Genomic DNA, 23,269 nt, shown 5'->3' with positions numbered 1-23,269 from the left:
TACCCCTCCCAAAAGACCTCCATATCCACAAACTTCTTTTAACCGTCCAAATTACCAACAAGCTCCAAAACAAGGCCAATCAAGTGGTAACCATCAAATGAGCCTTCAAGAACTCGTTACTTCTCTTGCTCAAAGCCAAAGCCAATTTCAACAAGAGATCAAGAACACCTTCTCAAACATTCAAGCACAAATCGTAGACTTGGCCACCGCTATCAACAAGATAGAAAAAGGGGTAGACTTCCATCTCAAACCAAGAAGAATCCCAATGCGAGTGCAATAACCTTGAAAAGTGGGAAAACACTTGGAGAAAGCAACCTCAAAAGAGTTTCAAGAGAAGAAGAAGATGAGGTTACCGTTGTTGAACCTTCGAAAGTGGTAGTTCCTCCAAAAGAACCGGTTGTGCCAAACATTGGTGAACCCGACTCTTCCAACAAACCCATCAACCATTGGTCATAGCACTACCCTTCCCTTCCCGGTTAGCCTTTTCCAAGAAGATAGAGGAAGAAAATGAATTATTTGAAACTTTTCGCATGGTCTAAATCAACATTCCACTATTGAATGCTATTAAGCAAATTCCAAGTTATGCAAAATTCCTCAAGGATTTATGCACCAAGAAGAGAAAACTCAAGGCAAATGAAAAGATTCAAGTCAATGCAAATGTGTCCGCGGTTATACAAAAGAAGTTACCTCCCAAATGCAAGGATCCGAGAATATTTTCTATCCCTTGTACCATTGGTGATTTGCATGTCAAAAGTGTCATGCTAGATCTTGGAGCCTCGATCAATGTGATGCCATATTCGGTTTTTCAATCTCTCAATGTTGGACCTTTGGAAGAAACTGGAGTAATCATTCAATTAGCAGACAAGTCAAGTGTGTCTCCAAGAGGAGTGTTGGAGGATGTGTTAGTACAAGTTAATCAACTTGTTTTTCCGGCGGATTTTTATGTCATTGATCTTGAAGAGAAGACTCCTTCCAAATCATATATGATCCTCCTTGGAAGACCTTTCATGCATACCTCTCACACAATCATTGATGTCCATAAAGGAAAGATAACTATGGAGTTTGATGGAGAAACCATTCACTTCAACAACTTTGAAGGAATGAGGTACCCTAGCAACATTTATCCATTTTATCGGGTTAATGTGATTGAGCCAATAAAAAAGATAAGCCCTAATGTATGCACAAACAAGATAATCATGGAAGATGATTGTAATCCTAAGAGGGAACCTCAAAGAAGATTGGATCCTACAATGATGGAAGTGGTCAAGAAGAAGATAATTAAAAGGTTCAAAAGGTGTAAAGAGAAGAAAAAGGCATTTCATGACAAGCACATAGCCCAAAAACACTTTATTCCGGGTCAAAAAGTTATTCTTTATCATTCGTGGTTAAAGTTATTCCCGCGAAAATTACGATCTCGATGGCATGACCTTCATTGTTATAAAAGTGTTTGATCCTAGTGTGGTTGAAATCAAGAGTTTGGAAACAAACCAAATCTTCAAAGTGAATGGGAATCGCTTGAAACCATTTTATGAAGGCTTTGACACAAGGGAATTTGACAACATAGCATTGGAAAACCCGAATTACGAAGATTGACAGAAGCGGGGCTATGTCTTGGCAAAGACGTTAAATAAATGCATTGTGAATAAATAATATCCGCTTGAAGTTTTGGGTGTTTCTAAACTTGAAGTTGGCCTAAAAATAAGCATATAGAAGTCTTCTAGTGATTTTGGTGAAGTTTGAAAAATTCTAAAAATTTGACTTTTGCGCGGGTGCCTGCGCAAACTTTGCGCGACCGACCCCAGCCGCATAGGTCCCGAGCTCCAAATTGCACGAACATGGGGTGCTCTCTGATTGTTGCGCGCGACCAGTTCCCCACCCGCGCAGCCTTTGCGCGACCGACCCCCAGCCGCGCAGATTCCGAGTTCTAAATTACCCCCACATGGGATGTATTCTGATGTGTGCACGCGGCTGCCCCCCACCCGCGTAAAGTTCACGAGGGTACCCACGCAAATATGCCACTTCATAAGAAAATTTCGAACTATTTCATATGCTCCTTTACGCGACCAAGCTTTAATCCATGTGTATTAGGAGGCTAAGAACTCCATCCAAGCATCATTTTGCGACCCATGTATTGCTTCCATACCGTCCTCGCGGGCCTCCTCCACCTTGATCCCGGTACGATCCTTCCTTACTCTCATCCTAAGCATTGAGGACAATACTTAATTTTAAGCTTGGGGTGAGGTATTCTTTATCTTTTTTTTTTATTGCATTTAGGTTGTATCTGGTTACATTTAGAGTAAGTCATTTAGGTCATTCATAAAAAAATTCAAAAATATTGCATATTTGTTTCTTTCTTTTCTAATTTTCATACTTTTTAGATGCATTCTAGGTTAAGTTCTTGCATTTTTGTTCTCTCTTATCTTCTCATCCCTACATGTACCATAGCGCCGAGTCATAAGTATTGAATCATAGATTGGTCCCGGGTCTTGATATGGAATTCCTTGTATTTGATGAATGGGACATGTTTTGAGCCTCACCGACCACTTTGAGACCGCTTGTGTGGGGGTCAGATGCAGGTAGCTTGATTGGGTCTAGGTGCGGAAGGATGTGGTTGGTCATGCTAATGTGTGCGAGCAAAGACTAGCCCGATAAGGTATTTTGAAGACATTGAAGATATTGAAGACTCGCATCTTGGTTTTGGAAGGAGTACTCCTTAGTACTCCCGAGTCTTGTCCGAGCCTTGCTTAGTTAGATTCTCACCACCTTTTTAGGATAAGTTATCATTTTTTAGGGGTCTAGAGTAGATAGTTAGATAGATTTTGTTTATCACACCTCGCATTGAGGTGCTTGATGAAATTTGAAGTGGGTCCCCCAATTCACATCTTTTGGGACCAAGTTTTTTCGGTAACACCCATTTTTGAGTCATATCCCACCCCTTTTAGTTGATCTTGGTGCAATATCAATGATCATTAGGTGTTCATGTTAGCCTCTATCTATCACTCAATCTTCACTATTGGAGTCCTATGTTACTTGGTGAAAATCCTTAGACCTTCCAAGAAGAAAACACAAAAAAATTGAAGAAATTTGAAAAAGTGAAGACAATAAGAGCCTATAAAAGATGATTCAAGAAAAGCAACAAAAGCAAAGAAGAAAAATGAATAAAAAGAGCAACACAAAAAGAAGAACGAGATTCCAAGTTCAAGACTCATGTTATATATATAGTGAAAAAAAAATCTGAATGTCAAGCAGCAAATGTGATTGAAGACCCAATAACAGAAGTTCAAGATTGAAGATTTAGGTTGTTAGGTTTAAATTTAGGTTAAGTAGAATTTTTATCATATTATTTTATTTTTGATTTTTGGTGAGAAAACGCCCCGATGATGAGACAGTAGACTGTAAAGGATAATACAAGGGAGAAGCCTTTGAAACCGGATGTTTGCCCGGAGGCCGTACTGCAAAACCCTATTTTGTATTATACACTTTAGCCTGACAAATGTAGGAATCATAGTGTGTGAAGAGGCGCCTTTCCTTCGTGCACTATGGTCTACATTGGTAACTTAAAGTGCCCCCAGTGGGCGCATCTTTGTTTCCTTTGTCTTGCATACCGCGACCGCATCCAGCCGTGATCTATTCGCCCATCAAGTAGTTAAGAATGTGGTTCATGGCTCTAAAGCGGGGAAAATTTTGAAGATGCGTAGGGTCCATTGAAGGACTAATTCTGACCATGTTGACTGATGTTGACCAAGTTCTATGGTATCTATCTTTTTCCTTTTTAGATAGTTCATCTCGAGCTCATTTTTAGTCTTGTTCTAACTTGAGGACAAGTTAGGTTTAAGCTTGGGGTGAGTGATCCTATATTAGGCCATTTGGATTCAAATATTTTTTCCCTTTTTGGATTATCATATGTATTAAGAGTTTGGATCATACTGTTATAATAATCTGAAATATCCAATTGTTTGAGTTATCTGTTTTTTTTTTTTTTTTTTTTTTTTTTTTTTTTTTCATTTTCGAGTTTTCATAGCTTTATTATTTCCAGCAACTTAGAGATAAAATCAAGTAGTTAGTTTGTTTATTTCTTGTATATGTTGGATCTTTGTTTGATGTTCACAGTGATGAGTTTTTAAGTTCAATAAAAGTCCCAACACAAAGTTGGAGAAAAATACCCCTCTATTGTTTTTCCTGATCTCTGTTTCCCCTATTCCTCTTTATTACAACTTGCTTTATTCTTCTTTCTTACAGCTTGAATCAAACAAGTTATAAATTACACATAACTAGGTAACCCTACAATTGATATCTCAAAAGGGAAAAATGATCGATGATTCAAATAGTAATTGACCATATGTATAGGACAACATGGCGCCATTTCACAAGAGACATGATGGTTAATTGATGAAAGTATTTATGGGTTCTTCTATTGGTTCTTGAAAGAAGACGAACTTTCAAATTCTTTTTAGACCTAAAACTTTTTTCTTTTCCAAAAAAGACCCAATTTTTACATGTTATTTGTTATTTTAGACCCTAACATGTCACCAAAAGGGAAATTAAGTATTATTTCATAAAAGACCCTATATTTTGTATTTTTTTTTTCTAGTTTAGACCTAAAATATTTTTTATTTCAAGATTAGTTGTATAAAAAACATGATTATATCCTTGTAGTTTAAACATAGACATCGATTTAAACAATGTAATTATTATGCCTACATTTATTTATGATTGGACAATTCTTTATCCACATATATTTAAAAAAATAGTTGTAAAAGCTATTTCTTCACTACACCAAGTTCATGTAGCTTAATTTCGTAAGGCCATAAAAAACATAATTATATTCCTTTAGTTTAAACAATAGACAACGATTTAACTTTTGCATCTTTTGGCATCATATTGATTTACGCTTGAAACGTTTTTTAAACCATTACACATATAACGATTTAACTTTTGCATCACTTTATGCTCAAATGGTTTCATTCCCATAATATAGTTTTATGTATTTGTATGTGATGTTAACATTTTTTAAGAATGTCTTAAACTTGAATCTGATATATCTAAACAAAACTATTACGAATGTTTAAGATTAATATTTTTATGTATGTATTTGATATAATTATAACATATTATTCAATAATGACATGGCCCGGTCCTAGAGATGTATATATCCTCAAATGCACAGCAGGGAAAAATGACCCATGTCGCTATTATAAGTTATATATATATATATATATATATATATATATATATATATATATATAATAATAATAATATATTATAATATATTATAATATAATATAATATAATATAATAATAAAATTGGATCCTGTGCAGCTGCCCACTTTGCCCCCCTTAACGCTCTCCATCAATAATGGGCTAATGCTACAAAATATTCTATGACTTTGGTTTAGAAGTATGATAGTGAGTGCATTTGTTAACTGTTCTAAAAAATTGATTAAAAATTCGACCAAAAAAATAATATAGAAAAGTGAGAGAGGAAAATATGTCCAGACTTACGAAATAAGTATAATAGACAAACTAAAAAAAATTATTTTGTATACAGTTTGTTAAATTACGTGGTGTGTTTTTTTCTACAAAATTGTTATTATGCTAAAAGATTCTTCCTAGCCATGTATTATCCATGTTACCATAAAATATTAAATTAACATCAAACTTTTATTAGCGGTAATAATAATATTTTTTATAAACAATATATCAGGTTTAATGATATAATATATATATATATATATATATATATATATATATATATATATATATATATATATATATATATATATATATATATATCCAAGATAAAGTTTAATTATATATTTTACACAAAAATAAAATTTTGTAATTTTTCTAGGTTATATTCGCTTAAAAGATAATAGATTAGATAACATATTTTAGTTTATACATGTATACTTTCTTTTTCGGTATAGTCAAAAAGTACCTTATATATTTGGTCTTGAAGATTATAACAAATTTAAAAGTTGAATTTATTTTGAAAAAACACATTTTAGATCTAAATAGGAAAAAAGTATAAAATATAGTCTTTTATGGAAAAAAATACCTAATTTACCTGTTGGTGACCTGCTAGGTTTTGAAATTACAAGTAACAGGTAAAAGTTGGGTCTTTTTCGAAAAATAAAAAAGTTCTAGGCCTAAAAAGAAAAAATAAAATAAAAACATAAGGTCTTTTATGGAAATAACCCTCTTTCTTACGGCTTGAATTAAACAAGTTATAAATTACACATAACTAGGTAACGCTACAATTGATATCTCTAAAAGGAAAAATGATCGATGATTCAAATGGTAATTGACCATATGTATAGGACAACATGACGCCATTTTCACATGAGACATGATGGTTAATTGATGAAAGTATTTATGGGTTCTTCCAATGGTTCTTGAAAGAAGATGAACTTTCAAATTCTATTGACTAATTTTTTTTTTTTTTTTTGAGTTTCGAGTTGATGAAAGATGAACATCTCTCGGTTATTTTTCGTTATGAACCTGATTCGATTTTTGCCCGGCTAACCCTTCAAAAATGAAAAATATGACTTAACCGGCCTGATGAATACTAGTTCGTCCCCTTGTAAAGCCACGATAAAAGTTGAGGGACTAAAATGATCAACCCTATAAAGTTCTTAGGACATTTGTGTAATTTCCCATATCATATATTATGAAAATTTTGAAAAGAATTTTTTATATATATGGTTGTTTAGATATTAAATTTATTTTAAAATATTATAAGTATTTTTTTTTAAATAAAAACATTAAGCATAATATGATTCAAAATGAGATGCTTCAAAAAATTTATGATTAAAAAAAGTTACAATTCAACATGTTTATAATCCTTAATTTGTTATAATCTAAGAATATTTTGATTCAAAATATTTTATAATTATCAGTTATATATTTTATAATTCAAAATTAAACGATTCAAAATATATAATGATCCAAATTTTGTTTTTTTAACAAATATTTTATTTAATCGAATATATTATTGATCCAAAATCTTATTATTCAAAAATGACATCATCCAAAATACTATGATTCAAAATTGTATAATCCAAAAATAATATGATTCAAAAATAGTATGAACAAAAAATATTATGATGATTAATATTTTTTTATTTAAAATTTTATAATTGTTTAACATTAAAAAATCGAATCGATATTTAGTTTAAAAAAAAAAAGTTAAAAAGAAAAATAAACAAAAACACTAGTATCTTCAGGTATATAGTAAAGACATTAAAAAAAACAAAAAAATGAAAAAAAAATAAAAGAAATAAAAGAAAAACATATATATATATATATATATATATATATATATATATATATATATATATATATATATATATATATATAATTGTTTTGATTTGTTTTAAAATATAAAAATATAATAAAAATGTAAACGAAAATAAATTATAAAACCCACTTAAATGACGTTCAATAGACGTTCATCGCACATGATTAAATCTCCAAGTCCGTATTAATTATCACGTACGTGAATCGCATATGAACGTGTGAGGAAATCCTAATTAAATCTTTCTCTTTACGCTTTAAATTATTGTTTTGCGGAAAATCACAGTTAAATTAAAACAAGTGAGATAACATAAGTTATTTCATTTTATTAAATACCATGAATGTCACAATCAATATCCAAACATAGGTTACAACATAAAATAATAAGGTCCTAAAGACTCATCTCTTATTTCACTTGACATCCTAACTAATTTCCAACAACCTTCGTTCTGCTACATGTGATGCATATAAATTGAGTGGGCTAGGTTTGGAAAACCTTGTGAGATGCATAGGGTTTTCAAGCCCATAATAATTTAATGATAATTAATTCGTAATAACATTCCTACAAACAAACATTATAGGTGTATATAATCTGATGTAAGACCACCTACCCAGTACACTCGATTCTCACAAATCCTAATTTTGATGGTTATATGGAAGAATCACCTTAACTGATGAATCATTTGATCAATTCTGTAACTACACAACTAAAGGAGTCCTTGGCCAGTGTAACTCCTATTGAGGCAACCAATGTACAAAGTATTTGATAAATATGGTATCCCATTTTATCTACGTCTATGGGTTATAAGTATACACTGTCAACGTAATTTACTAGACCGATTAGAATACTCAAGTCTTGTCATCTACTCTGGTCGATTAGTCAAACATACTTGCCGGTTATTTGATCTAGATCCACCATTTCTGGGCATCCAAAAAGAAGAGGAATACTACACTACAGTTTAATCTCACATTCTACCCTAGAATGATACCTATTAGATATTTGGCTTATTTGTAATTAAGCACCTTTTATAAGTCTATAACTAACCTAAACTATAACTAAAGGCAAATCCGATTTCCAATGCAATTCCTAATAAGAAGTACTATTATAGTATACAAATAACAAAGAGTATAAGTAATATAATTAGCATTTATTAATCCTTTTATTAAATTATGCTCTTGAAAGTAACTACATACTCACCTGACAAAAGTAGGTGATTTGGGGTTAGGGCAGTGCTTCGCTTTAGCACTTTATCCTTTCGAAAGGCATAGATTAAAATGACACTAAGTCTTCGTCTATTTTCATAATCCTAGTGACTATAATAACGATAGTCTAGATTCATTAATAATCCTAATGTCTACATCAAGATTTATCAAATAAGGAATAACCAGGTAGGATTATATTGGAGGTAGGATCCATTTGGTATACAGAGTATATTGTTTGGAAATCTCACTTTAAACATCTCCGTAAATGCAGCATAGACATCACCCTCGTAAGTAGATCAACCGGTATAATAACTTGGAATCATTGATAAATCTTATTTATAAGTTTATAATAATGATTATGAATATAAATATAAGTTACACTTAAATTAAGATAAGTGAAGTTTAACGTACAAAGCTTTCCAACGAGAACCGGTAACTACGTGGACAAAACTCTAACCCGAGAGCTTCAAATTCTCCAGCTCTCTGATGCCGCATGGCCTCGCCAAAGTAGTCGGGAACTAGGAAGTAAATGGGATAAGGGTACGAAAGAGTTCTAGAGAGATTCAAAGTGAATGGGTGAGAATTAAGGTTGCAGAACACACACACACACACACACACACACACACACATATATATATATATATATATATATATATATATATATATATATATATATATATGGGTGAGAACTAAGGCTGCAGAACGTGTATACACACACACACACACACCAGGGAAGAAGGTATGTCACGCCTTATGTTGGCGTGTACTGCGCCTTGGTCAAAGAAGGGTGGCGTGGCTTTAACAGGTAGGTGACACGTGGCAAAAATATGATGGGCCGCATCGGGCGGTCGTGCACGCCGTGCATCGTGTCTGCGCACGAAAACTTAATTTTATTAAAAAATTCACAACTTCCTCATACGAGCTCTGTTTTTGACGTTCTTTATATCGACATGTAGCTATCGACGAGTACTACAACTTTCATTTTGACTCCGTCATCTAATTCTCATTTTATTTTTAAAGCTATATTTTTAATAGGCTTAGACTGTTTAAAGTCCGGATAAAAATCATATCTTTCTCATACGATATTGTTCTCGACTGTCTTTATATCGACATATAGGTATTGATGAGATCTTTAACTCTCTTTTAGATTGTTTTTCCTAACAATCGACGGATTTCAATTTCGCTTTCTGAGCCGTATATTGCGATGTTAAGATTTCGAAAAATAATAACTTACTCTGATAAAATGAGATTTAAACGTTCTTTATATATACGAGTTCACTTCTTTAACTGCTACGACTTTTGTTTAGATTATTTGTCCTAAATAATCTTTTATTTTCATCTCTATTTATTATGTTTCGACCAAGGTTGTAGAACTCGTTACTCGGTACCTGTTCGGCCGACTACCGAGTAGCGAGTACTCGGGAGTACTCAGGAGTACTCGGATTTGGTAATTCATGTAGTAACAGTTTTAGGGAAATTATATATGTCAAAATCATAAGTTAAAATCATAAGTTGATTGAAATATATAACAAAATTAGATACATGTGAAAACACAAATACTAAAAAAAACAAACAATGGTCTCACTTCGTGAATAATTACTAAAAATTTAAGATATATATGTAGTAATAATCACATGTGTGTATGTTAAATAATAAATCATTAAGTATATTATACATATTAATCACCGAGTTGACCGAGTTTTACAATATTGCTTAGTTCAGTAAGGGGCCGATCGGGGAGTACTCGGGATTTTGTAACTCGCCTCGGCAAGGGGCCGAGTAGCGAGTATTCGGAGGAGTAATCGGCCAACTCGGCGAGTTTTATAACACTGGTTTTGACGTAAGATTTCACACATATATCGCATACACCTGATATCTATAAAATACATATACACATACACGTATATAAAACGTATATAAAGAATACATGTGGTACGACTATCATTTTTTGTTCGAAATAATGTCGTGACTTTATTGTTATTGATGCCAAAATATAATCTTAAATGCGGAAGCAATTGCTAATTTCTTGTGATTTTCTATAGATAATTATCATTTTCTTTTTGTCATTTGTAATAATGCTTTATTGTTAATAAGCTTATAAAAATAAAAAACTTTGATGACTATTTTATATTTTAATAATATATATAATGATGGAGTTTTTATTCGTTAGACTTGCCATAAATATAAGTTCACTTGTAAAATAAGGATTATTTTAGAACTCTTAGTGTTTATTGGTTTCCTAATTGTTGTTTTTATATGCATCGAGTATAAATTACAATAAGGATGTGTTTGGGCTTAATAAGCTACCTTATATTTTGAGATTTTTTAAGTTGTTATGTTTGACAAGTCAACAAATAATTTATAAGCTATCTTTTTAGAAAGCTACTTAAATTAGTTTTTTAAAAGTTTTATTTTGAATTTTTTTAAATATATTTTCATAATTAATTATAGAAACGTAATATTTTAAGTGTCAATATAAGTCATTGTATATTTTTCAGCTAAATGTATATCTTAATTCATATCTACTCTAATAAATTAAAGTTTTTTTTACCACATATCACATTCCAAATATCATTTTTTGGTTATTTTGAATTAATTTTTTTTCCACATGTCATTTTATAAGTTATTATTTTTTTATTTTAATAAATTTAACATAATATTTTAATATAATAATTACAATAAATATAATAATAAATAGATATCAATTTCATTAATGGACTTACTTTTTAATTTCAAAATTACCAAATTAAAGCTTATTAATTTCTTTTGCTTATTTATTTAAATTTAAAATATAAAAAAACATTTTAATTTTAATAATTCATTATTTTTTTTATTTTCTTATGAATTTAAAGCTTTCAAATATTTAGACTTTTATATCTATTTTTTTTTTTAAAATTAACCAATATAATAAATGAGTTTCACAACTAGTAAATCATATATATAACCATTGAGATACGTGTTTTTTTCGGTCATGCACATATTTTTATTAGAATCGATATAATGGTTGGTTTATTTATATTTAGTTAAAGTATTTTAAAATAATAAAATACTATTTGTATTAAAAGATAATAAACGTATGGAAAAGTGAGTATTTATAAAAAAAAATAGTGCCAAAGGTTGAATATTAAAGTAAGATGACGCTAATATAGGTTGTTATGCCGTGAAAGAGTTGAACCTTCAACCCGCAAGTATATATATATATATATATATATATATATATATATATATATATATATATATATATATATATATATATATATATATATATATATATATATATATATATATATATATATATATATATATATATATATATATATATATATATATATAAAAGCTCAACACTGTTATGCTTGTAGATGAAAACCAATGTTCTAAATGGAATAGGGTTAATGAACTAGAAAGGTAATGAACTTTGGTCTTTGTTCACGTTAAGGTAACTATGTTTTTTTCGTATACATTTGACCATTAAACTTATTTGACATATTCAAAATAAGGTAATATGACTGGTAATTTGCGGTAACATTACCATATTATGAACAAGTTAAATAAATTTACTGGTCAAATGTGTACGAAAAAAATATGATTACCTAAATATGGACTAAAACCAAAATTCCTTACCCATTTTGGTAATATTAGGTTCTTTATGTTAATTGCATGTAGTCATAAAATCTATTGATGTGATATGAAATTTAGTTGTCTGGTCTTTATGTATTAGGAAATGGTTAAGTTTTAGGCCAACACAATCTAGGCACAACTAGTTATGGGCTAGGTTGTATACGCTTAAGGAGCTAGGCTGTATGTGCTTTAAAGACCTAGCAATACAGCTTAGCCCATGACTAATTGGGACTAAACTGGGTTAGACCAAGCCTAACCTAATTGTTCATTGACTGTTGGAGCCTGATTCCAGGGCATAGTTCCTGAGACGGTTCTTATCCAATATTACCAAAATGGGTAAGAAACTTTAGTTTTTGTTCATATTTAGGTAATCTTGTTTTTTTCGTTCACATTTGATAAATAAACTTGTGTGACCTGTTCATAATAGGGTAATATTACCGTAATTACCAATCATATTACCCTAGTTTGAACATGTCAAACAAGTTCAATGATCAGATGTGATCGAAAAAAACATGATTACCTAAATATTGACAAAGACCAAAGTTTGTTACCTTTGTAGGTCATTAACCCAATTGAATAAAACGTAAAGCTGAGTAAATGTTAAATCACAAGTTTTACGAGATATAGCGTTTTCAAAGCTTGATTTAAAGTGACAGTGATGTATATGTCAATGCCTTAACAAAAATGATATAACTATATATCTATATCAAACATATCAAATTTTTAGAAATGGTATATCAATGCCTTAACAAAAATTTAACAAAACCTCACCATTTTCAAGCCCGAGATAGAAAATTGCAACAATGGTTTTATCGTCAAAAAAACAAAAAAAACCACTACTGGTTTTTGTATTATTTTTCCTAAAAATCTAAAATATATAACAAATGAGACATTATATATATAGGGAAAAATGATTTATAAGTTCAACGAAGTTTTCAGACCGATTAAAAAACTTAAATTATGTTTTGTACATTCAAGAAAAACCCAATAAACTTAACTTTTTGTCTAAAAAAATCCAACTAACTTATACTTTTGTTCAATTCTCATTAGGATCAACCGACTAATGAAGTTTAATGAATGACATGATTTATGATGTAAAATTAAATATCAAGAAAATGACTTGTAAGACTAACGAAGTTTCAAAACGTTCAAAAAACTCCAATCATGTTAACCCAATAAACTTAACCTTTTGTTTTTATAAAAAACCAAGGAACTTACATTTTTATTCAACTCTTATTATTAGAGACAACAAGGATTCATTAGGTATATACTTAGTTGAAAAATAACATGAGGTATGGAAAAAAACAAATTAGAATTGCCATTTATATATGAAATAGATTGCTTGCGATGGTCACTGTCTAGGGGTTGATTCTTGTAGTGTCTAACAAATAAACAAATAGTTTTGTAAAGAAACTACAAATTGGAATGGCGAAAATATAATTCATACCAGGCCAGGAAGGAGAAACAAAGGACCACCATAATCAGCAGGCCAACTCCCGTCCTCACCTTGAAGACTTGCGTAAAACTTCAACGCTTTCTTCAACGTCTTTATCACAACTTCATCTTCATCATCATCCAGTCCTCCTTCAAGTATATGAGATGTTTCTGTTTCACCACGATTCTTGCTTGCAAACTGAATTCTATTTGTTACACGAGTGCTTGAAATTATAATTATATGATAATCCAATCGTCCATAATTACCTGGAATCTCATCAGAAGATCAGAACTATGCTTCACTTTTAACCTGTTTCTGGTGAACTCTTCATGCATGCTCTCGATTTGAGATCGTTCTTCAGGTGTTCCTGCATGTGGATCGAATTCCCAAAATTGCCTACCGATATGATGATTTACGCTTCTGACTCGTGGATGATCATCATCGCCTTTTGACAGCTGAAGCTTCCACATTATTTTCTTCACTTTTTGATCACTCAGAGATCTGCAATACAAGTGAGAATGAGTATCTGAATCCATGAAGGTTATGTTTGGAGATACAAGTTATTATTGTGCTACTCATGGTTTCGAAAAAGATTAGTGTAACAACTCGTCTCACAGTGAATGCGAAGTTATTTGGATTTATCGGAATAGTATTTTCTTTTGGAGGCCGGCTCAGGTGAGAAAAGATTTCCTGGATGATTCTGTTGTTTTCTTCTCTTGGATTTCTAGTAGAGGCAAACCGTTTAAGACAAACTGATTAAATTTGGTTCAAATGTCCCCATTAATTTATGTTATTATGTAACCTTTATACAAACTATATATTTTCTTATCAGTTTGGCTTAATAAATTAGTTGCTCATAATTAAACAAAACTTTATCCATAAATTTGGAGTAATTTAATCCAAACATACATGATTTTCAAATAAATAAAATATTTAACTTATATGGATTTCGAAAAACTATAAGATCCAACAAAAATCTTAAATTCTTTTCTATGACATAATTCTCATGAAAAGCGATTATTACATATATATATATATATATATATATATATATATATATATATATATATATATATATATATATATATATATATATATATTTAATCCAAACATACATGATTTTCAAATAAATAAAATATTTAACTTATATGGATTTCGAAAAACGATAAGATCCAACAAAAATCTTAAATTCTTTTCTATGACATAATTCTCATGAAAAGCGATTATTATATATATATATATATATATATATATATATATATATATATATATATATATATATATATATATATATATATATATATATATATATATATATAGATTAAAGTAGCATGTAACTTACATTTTCAAAGACCTGTGCACAATGGCGAGGTGGGAGCATTCGATGGTAATCCGTTGATAAAAGGGATTGCCAACTTTTATAGATGTAGTATGCAAGTCTCAATTGGCTTAGTACATTAAATAAGAGTAAATTAAGTACTATGTACAATCGATGCCAAATTGCCAATAATGAATCTGATTCTTTTTTGCTTTTGATTCATTTGTTTATGTTAAATAATCACTACACAAATTGACAAGTTTCATGACATATTTTATTGGTATTGAGGGCGATACAATATTTTTGTATCCAATTCACCTAAATTGTAAAAGAGAAAGACAAGATACAAACAATAAATACTCTTAATCAACTATAGATGATTGACAAAATGACTCTCTCTCTCTCTCTCTCTCTCTCTCTCTCTCTCTCTCTCTCTCTCTCTCTCTCTCTCTCTCTCTCTCTCTCTCTCTCTCTCTCTCTCTCTCTCTCTCTCTCTCTCTCTCGTGTGTGTATATATATATATATATATATATATATATATTAACAAGACATTTCATATATATTATTTTATACTAAAAAAAATGCTTAATTGCTTTATATTTATGTTTTGTAGTTGAAAAAGACCAATTGATGAAATAAAAGTAAAAAATAAGAACACTAATACACCGGGTCCCATCAAAACTCCTCAGCCAGGTATGTTTGAACAAACATGATCCCAAGATGAGGAAAACTTAACGCCCGCACGAAACCTACTTCTACCCACTACTACAACTCCGTCTCAGGAACGTTAGCAGAAACATCGAGAATAGTTCAGTAAAGTGTGAAATTTATATATGTGTATATAAATGGTAAGGATATAACTAGAGATACTCATCCCAACTCACGACATCGTTTGTCTCCATGCAACAGGATTATGTCTTCACAAGAAGGTAACCAACCAACAAGCAAGGTAGCAATCCGGCAGATAGACCCTGCTACCTTTCAAGCTGCAGTCACGGCAACAGTGACAGCCGTCATGGCGCAAGTTAATGCTAACAATGCCAACAAAGATGGAAGCGGTACCGACAATATAAACCGTTGTAACAATCAGGAACACCGGCGGGTGTCTGCTAATGAAGGTGCCTCAGGCCACAAACCTACGAACAAGAAGCGAAAGTTTTGGGACGAAAAGAAGTGTAACCTACCTCAAAAACTCGGTGGAAGACAGCAACCCGTGGCGGCACCTGCCATTACAACACCAGTAACGACACATGCCTCGACACTAGCCACACGGTCTGTCACCTAAGCACCGGCCATACCATATAAGGGAGCACTCCCAAAATGTAACAAGTGTAACTTCCATCACAATGGGGCTTGCCGGGTGATGAACTGTAAAAACTGCAACAAGAACGGACATGCTGCCTGTTTCTGTAGGAACCAAACCCGACACCTCTCTTCAATCACCAACACCAGGGTAGGCCTAGGATGCTACCTATGCGATGAATCGGGACACTTCAAGAGAGAATGTCCAACCGAGAAGAATGACGGAGGAGCAGGAGGAGTGTGACGAACAAACCAGCAGGAGCAATAATGGAACCCTATTAGGACTTTTGTAATGTTTCCAACGACAAAAACGTCTGAGTACCATATGTTTGTAATGAATTTGGTATGCTTGCTAAAATTACCGTCTATCTAAAAGTAGTTAAAATACTCTCTCGTTCAAATCAAATCAAAGACACTCATATATGACCTTAGGATCATTACCTGTAAGCTGTGATGACTTTCTACATACATCAGGGTTAATTATAATCAAAATACTAAAGACTTAAAGCATATAATTCCATCCCAAAACCTGTTCCATGTCTAGTAGTAGGATTAGGGTGGAGCCACCCACTCGACGATTTCACCAATATCAAATTACATACGACGTACATATACCGCTCGATCATAGAGTGACCTGTCAGGGATCATGATATCAAGTATCATTGCTAGCTATCAAAACACACTTACTACCAATGCTAGACACTGTGGTATGAATCATCTACAGTAACAATAACATCGAACAAAACGGAACACTCTGAAAAGAAACACAAGATACTGTATCACTCTAATGAGCACTTCTTATGAATACAACTTAACACATGTTTTTACCTAAAAAGATACTATTATCACCATTAAATTTCGATTGGTATAGTCCTCATCTTCCCGATTAATGGCTACGAAAGGGCCCTTCACCTAACCCACCAAATATCGAAACCTTCGTCTCCCATAAACACATCCAGCACGGACCTCCGGGTAATTTCTCGCTGTGAAACCCCAAACTACTCATTAGAGGAGTATTATACCTTCCGAAACCTTACCACAAGTATTTCCAGAAGACCCTTCAGGAATGTCACGCATGCAGCAGATAAGGTTCAAGCACAGAGGCTTGGGATGAATACGGTTAGTCTACCACTACTACGTGTATACGAGAGGATAAGGTATAATTAAGACTCTACGGACATTGGATGTGTGCTTCCGCCCTATTTCTTGTTCCTTTTCTGGTTGTGGACTTGGGGCAGAGTCACCCATCCAACTGTCTTGCCAACCTTAAGTACATACAACCTATATGCGCAAGTTAGTGATAGATGGACCAGGTACGAGTCCTACCCCAAACTCCGGGACAAGGCTACCCAGGAGGGAGAGTGAACGTCCTATCATCCGAATAAGTCTAGTCATGTAAACCCAACCTATATGTTCCCAACCAATCTAATCAAACGAGAAACACTAAAGTAGGTCCTTTGCGGCGCTCCAAAGAGAAGTTATCACTTATCACTTAGTACAAGTTCGAAAAAGGCTAGAAGCATCTCGAGAACACAGCAAAACTTGAATAAGTCTTATCATCTATATAAAAACATAGGGTTTTTACTGGTGAATCTATGATGGCTAGTGTAAACATTCTGGTCATATATCATTAAGATTCTATGGACTTAGAATGCGTGATTCCGCCTCATTTCCTGTTCCTTGTTTGGTTGTGGGCTTAAGGCGGAGTCACTCATTCGGATGCCCTTGCAATTTTAATGATATACGACTAGTTTACACCAAGCGATTATAAAATATCTGGTAGGACTTATAATGCAAATTTCATCACAAATTGTTAAAGCATTCGTAATACTAGTACTCACTAACTACATTATAAAATATTCATAGTGGTAACAATAAGGATAAAACTGGGAGCATAAAGGCACACATTGAATACATTATCATTCCAAAACAATAACTCTTTTTAAATCGACTCAACTCAATTTACAATAAGAAATTCCAAGGTCGTCATTTAACATCAAGCAGGTTGTTCCCCATCATAATCAATTTCTTGTACCACGAAAAGTTCCCTCATCTTTCCTCTAAATTCTTGAAGTCCCAGTCGAAACACTAATTTCGGGATGAAATTCTTTCTAACGAAGGGATGATGTGACAACCGTCAATTTTTGGCCAAGTCAAAGTCAACTAAAGTCAACAAGTGAAAGACCCCAACTTTCGTATTTATGAAGACCCAAACTTTCATACTATTTCAAAAGATTTCTTAAGTTACTTCCTCAAAACATGCTACATGCATATTTATATAACAATATTTTATATTGATAAAGTGATTACAAAGGATTGGATACAAACCGACTAAGTTTTATTACAATTTCATGTCTACCTAGGAATCTACTATTCATATATATACATGAACATTAAAAATACAAAGAAATACTATTAACTTTCCTAAATATTTTAGCAGTATAAAGCTATATTGGAATACTCATCACCTGCAATTGTTAAATATTGAGAGGAATAAGCGATAACGCTTAGTGAATTCAATAAATAGATACAATATAATCTTATGCCTTATATATACTTCAATGTGGCAAAAGTAAAAAGGAACAACAAGACATATGTGAAATCATGTGACAAGCGTTCATATCAATCAAAGACTTTATTCAAGATATACTTTTCAGTGAGACATAACGATTTCAATACTTGATATGCATCAATAAAGCTTTGGCCCAAATGGCACAGAAGACATATAATTTCTGATTATCAATATGATGGATTTCAGGTTTTCACGCCCTGTTTAGCATTTCAGTAGATTTCAGGTTTTCACGCCTTGTTTAACCATCTCGGTAGATTTCAGGTTTTCACGCCCTGTTTAACCATTTGGTAATACCATATAATAGAGTTCAATTCCCTTACGGAGTCATGCTCTACATGGTTGGAGGCTACATACCATTCCTATCTAACTTTCTGCCAATGCCATAGAATAGAATTCATTCTCTTACGGAGACATGTTCTACATGGCCAGAGGCTACGTACCAGTATCAATGTGAATCTAAGTCCTTTCACTGATCACATGGTCAAAGGTATTATATTTGCTATAAACATAGCAAACAAAATAACACGGGATAATAACTCAGAATAATAACACTGAGGAGTACATAGCACATATAACACATAACATACAATTGTTCCTATATATTGAACCCACCTTAAGTTAACCGGGGGTTAAAATAGTAATTTGGACAACATTTCGGCTTTAAATATGTCTTTCTATGTTGAAAACCAGGAGCTTAATTGAAAACCATGCTCTGCGAAGGTAGGGCTTCAAAACTGAAAAAATAAAATTTTCGGGCTTCTCGGGGGTCTCGGGATGTGTTTCGGGTGCTAAAATTGACACCGAGGCTTCAGGGGATGTCAAAATAGTCAAAATATGGAAAAAGGGGCCAAAAATGACAATTTTATAAAATTCCTCGGCAAGGCTCGCAAGCCTTGTATTTATTGGGAGGAGATGCGAGAGTTTAGCCGAGAAGGAGCCAGGCGTCAGCAGCTGCGAAGGCTAGGTGGCCGGATCCGAAAGAGGCAGGTGGCAGCGAGGGGTGACTCAGCAACAAGTAGCTAGGTGGAGGCCTGGTACGAGGCGTCTTAGACGTCTTCTCGGATGCCAAAACACACGTCTGAAGGGCTCCTGACTGAAGTTCGGTCCAAACAAAGCACAACACGCAGCAGCTTCGGACTCGGATGGATAAGGGTGACGTGGCCGCTTCGTGACAGTTACTGTTCAGGCGAAATTCTCGGATTTTGAGCCTCGAACTTCTAAAATCCATAACTTTCGTATACGAGCTCCGATTTTGACGTTATTTATATGCACAGATAGCTAAAATTACGCTCTACAACTTTCGTTTAGACTTGGTCGGATAATTTTGACTTTATTTTTAATATTATTATTTTTAACAGATCGGGATAGGAAAATCCGTTAAAAATTCATAACTTCTTCATCCGACATCCGTTTTCGTCAGACTTTTTCCCGTTGTACTAATAATGACGAGAACTTCGATTCTCATTTAGGATGTATCGGTCAAATATCGCTCGATCTAAAATTCGAGTTTTTAGCTGTCTACTACTAAGTTGAAACTTCGAAAAATCATAACTTCCTCATACGAAGTCAGATTTTGGCGTTCTTTTTATCGAATTTTTCGGTTTAACGAATACTAATACTTTCATTTAGATTTATAAGGCTAAAAAGTAGTTTATCAAAAACTCACTTTTTACGTCATTCGGCGCCGTACCGGTTTTGTCGCGGATCTTCGGTTGGTCATAACTTCTTCGTTATAACTCGGATTTCGACGAGGTTTTCACCTACAAGTTTCTAACGAGATGATTTACAACATCAAATAATAAAATTTTACTTATTTCAAATTTTATATTTTCGCTAAATTTTCATTATTTGGCTATTAATTGAAATCTCATAAGACTTCCAATGTTTTATGAGTGATTCTAAACATAGTTTTACTTCATTTCTAGTAAAAACTAGCTGTTAGAATTCAACACTCAATTTTATTCACTTTTAATAATAACAATACACAATTTCAGAACGTGTATGTTACAAAAAGTCAAATCGGTCAACTCATCTAACCCTTGTATATTAGGGTTTCCATTATGATTCTTATTGTACTACTCGCAATCTTAACATAAAGTATCACTTAGCGTTTTCATGTGTTCGGAAATTCTAAACCCTAATCACGGTAAGTGATGAATCTACTCGATAAAACATTATTCCATCCCTCTCGAGAGCGTATAACATTCATAACAAGGCTTAACAGAGTGTAGGAACCTTGCGTTGTGAAGCCAAACACTGAAAAAGGTCACAAAAGAAATCTCTCCCAAATATCTCAAAGTATGTGAAATCTCTCCCAAATCTCTCTCTGAATGAGAAATCTCTCCAAATGTGTGAAATCTCTCCCAAATCTCTGCAAGTATGTGAAATCTCTCCTAAATCTCTCTCTCTAAATGAGAAATATCTCCAAGTTTGTGAAATCTCTCCCAAATCTCTCTCTAAATGAGAAATCTCTCAAAGTATGTGAAAGCTCTCCTAAATCTCTCTAAGTATGAGAAATTCCTCTAAGTATGTGAAATCTCTCCCAAATATCTTTCAAATCTCTCTCAAAAGTTCCTTTTACTTTTTATAGTCTTTTGGGTCATCCCGACCCTTAATCGGGTTAAAAACCGCTTGAAACGGGGTAAACCCTCTTAGAGCCGAAGGTCCCCTATAGGAACCGAACCTTCTAAGAACCGAAGTACTAAGAACAGAACTCGAACCCTCCCCTTCGGACCGAACCCTTCGCCTTCGCTCCTTCTACCTTCCCTCCATTTCGCATTCGGGCCAACAACATTAGGGACCGAACCTCGGCCCAGTACCGAGAGGTCTCGCAGGTAGGCCAAATTCACCCGGTTTTCGACTAGTTTTGCATTTTAAGTCTGTTTTAATTATTTTAATGCGGGATTTTCACCCAAAATCATATTTTAACATATAGAACGCCTTATTTCATAATTAATCACATTTTGAGGCATAATCCTTATCCAAGAAGATTGGGTGGGATATTATTGGTGAAGTGTTGACTTTGCTTTAGTGTATGACACAAGCAACCACCCCATGCCGACTCCATGACCAAATCTTGTCCTTCCACCATACCTAGTCATTCCATAGTACTTTTCCCACCACTTTCCAGCCACACACTTGGTCAAGGGCTAGGAAAACCCTCTTCTCTCCTCACATTTCTCTCATTTCTCTCATTTTTCCTCCAAAAGACAAACACCTTTCTCTCTAAATTTCGAGATTCAATGCCATTCTCTAAGCTTTTCTTCTACTTTTGGTAAGTATTATCATCCTACACATAATTATTTCACTTCCTTCTATTCAAATCATAGGTTGCTTACACAAACTTCATCATATTTGTGTTAGTTCTTCGAATCTTCAAGCAATCTTCTAAGTGTTATTGAGTTGAACACTTCTTTTCTTCATCATCCTTCTACTGAAATCACTCAAGGTGAGTTAATACCTCTACATTTTCATGTTTTCTTCAAGTTTTAGAGGGGGGGGGGGGGATACAAGTTAAAACACTAAAAACTTAACTAAACTCAAACAACTTTCATCAGAAAAGTTGATTCATATTCACGAACTATTTTGACTACCTTAAACTTAATATCTTTCAAAACTGTTTAATATGAAAATAGTTCAGGTTCATACCTTTAAAATGACTACTTGCACATCTCCATAAGATTTTTCTACAATTTATGGTGATTTTTACAAAACTTCGTATTATTTCAGAAATGAATTCGGACCAGTCTGCGATGGTTTACTTTTAATTTAAATTTTATATAACTTCGTATCATTCCTTGTTTGGTTGTGGACCAGGGGCAGACCCATGATATTCGATGGTTTATTTAATTTAAATTTTATATAACTTATATACACTAGGTGATTATAGAAGGAATCTATGGGTCCTTCTAGGGTACATTATCGTATAACATAGAAACATTCATTTCACCCTTAATAAAGAAAATATTGGATATTATGGAAACATACTCTGTCGCTCTTTCAAGGAAAATGGTTTCTTTCTCAAACAAAACTCTTATGAACTCACCAACTTAATTGTTGACACTTTTTCAAAACTACTTGTATTCTTAGGAAATCAGTGAAACAGGAAAACCAACAACATTTTAAGGATGAGACGATAAATCGTCAAACAGTTCATTTTGTCATCATAATGTAATTGATTTTGAAACATGTAAACTTATTCCATGGTGTAACCTTTTCAATTATATTTATGATGGTTGTATTTACTTTGAGCACTATTATATTCATTGTTGTGATACTATACATGATGTCCTCCACCCCGGACGTTTCCGCCATCCTTGGTTTGGGGGTGTGATAGATTTTAATATTTTTTTTTGTCCCCGATATGAAGGAACAACTAGGGCTTTTATGCTCCCGGCCTTACAAGGGCGGACCCAAGAACTAGGGCTATCAGTGTTTTGAAGAAGACCAAGGATATCCGCTCTTCCTCCTTCCTATTCGACTAATTCTCCGTCAGCTCTTGTTGAATACATGTTTCCCAAATCAA

General features: G+C 33.0%; 1 protein-coding gene across 2 annotated transcripts in view; it reads right to left on the bottom strand.

Annotated features, from left to right (window-relative positions):
* The window catches only part of LOC144997254 (cycloartenol Synthase-like), a 32,103-nt gene extending 17,097 nt beyond the window's left edge, over window positions 1-15,006 (bottom strand). The window contains exons 1-4 of one of the 2 annotated variants that reach the window (XM_078957118.1): window positions 14,895-14,994; window positions 14,168-14,276; window positions 13,819-14,053; window positions 13,565-13,750 (exon numbers count right to left, since the gene is read on the bottom strand). In XM_078957118.1, coding sequence (XP_078813244.1) covers window positions 13,565-13,750; window positions 13,819-14,022 — 390 coding nt within the window. In that variant the 5' untranslated portion in view covers window positions 14,023-14,053; window positions 14,168-14,276; window positions 14,895-14,994. Of the gene's footprint in view, window positions 1-13,564; window positions 13,751-13,818; window positions 14,054-14,167; window positions 14,277-14,894 lie in introns of both variants that reach the window. The other variant, XM_078957117.1, reaches the window with a different exon arrangement.
* Between the last annotated feature and the right edge of the window lie 8,263 nt (window positions 15,007-23,269).

The sequence above is a fragment of the Lactuca saligna genome, chromosome 5 (assembly GCF_052625555.1).
Source record: "Lactuca saligna cultivar CGN05327 chromosome 5, ASM5262555v1, whole genome shotgun sequence".
Taxonomy (NCBI): domain Eukaryota; kingdom Viridiplantae; phylum Streptophyta; class Magnoliopsida; order Asterales; family Asteraceae; genus Lactuca; species Lactuca saligna.
The sequence above is the reverse complement of the archived record's forward strand: the minus strand, read 5'-3'. Positions and strand labels throughout refer to the sequence as shown.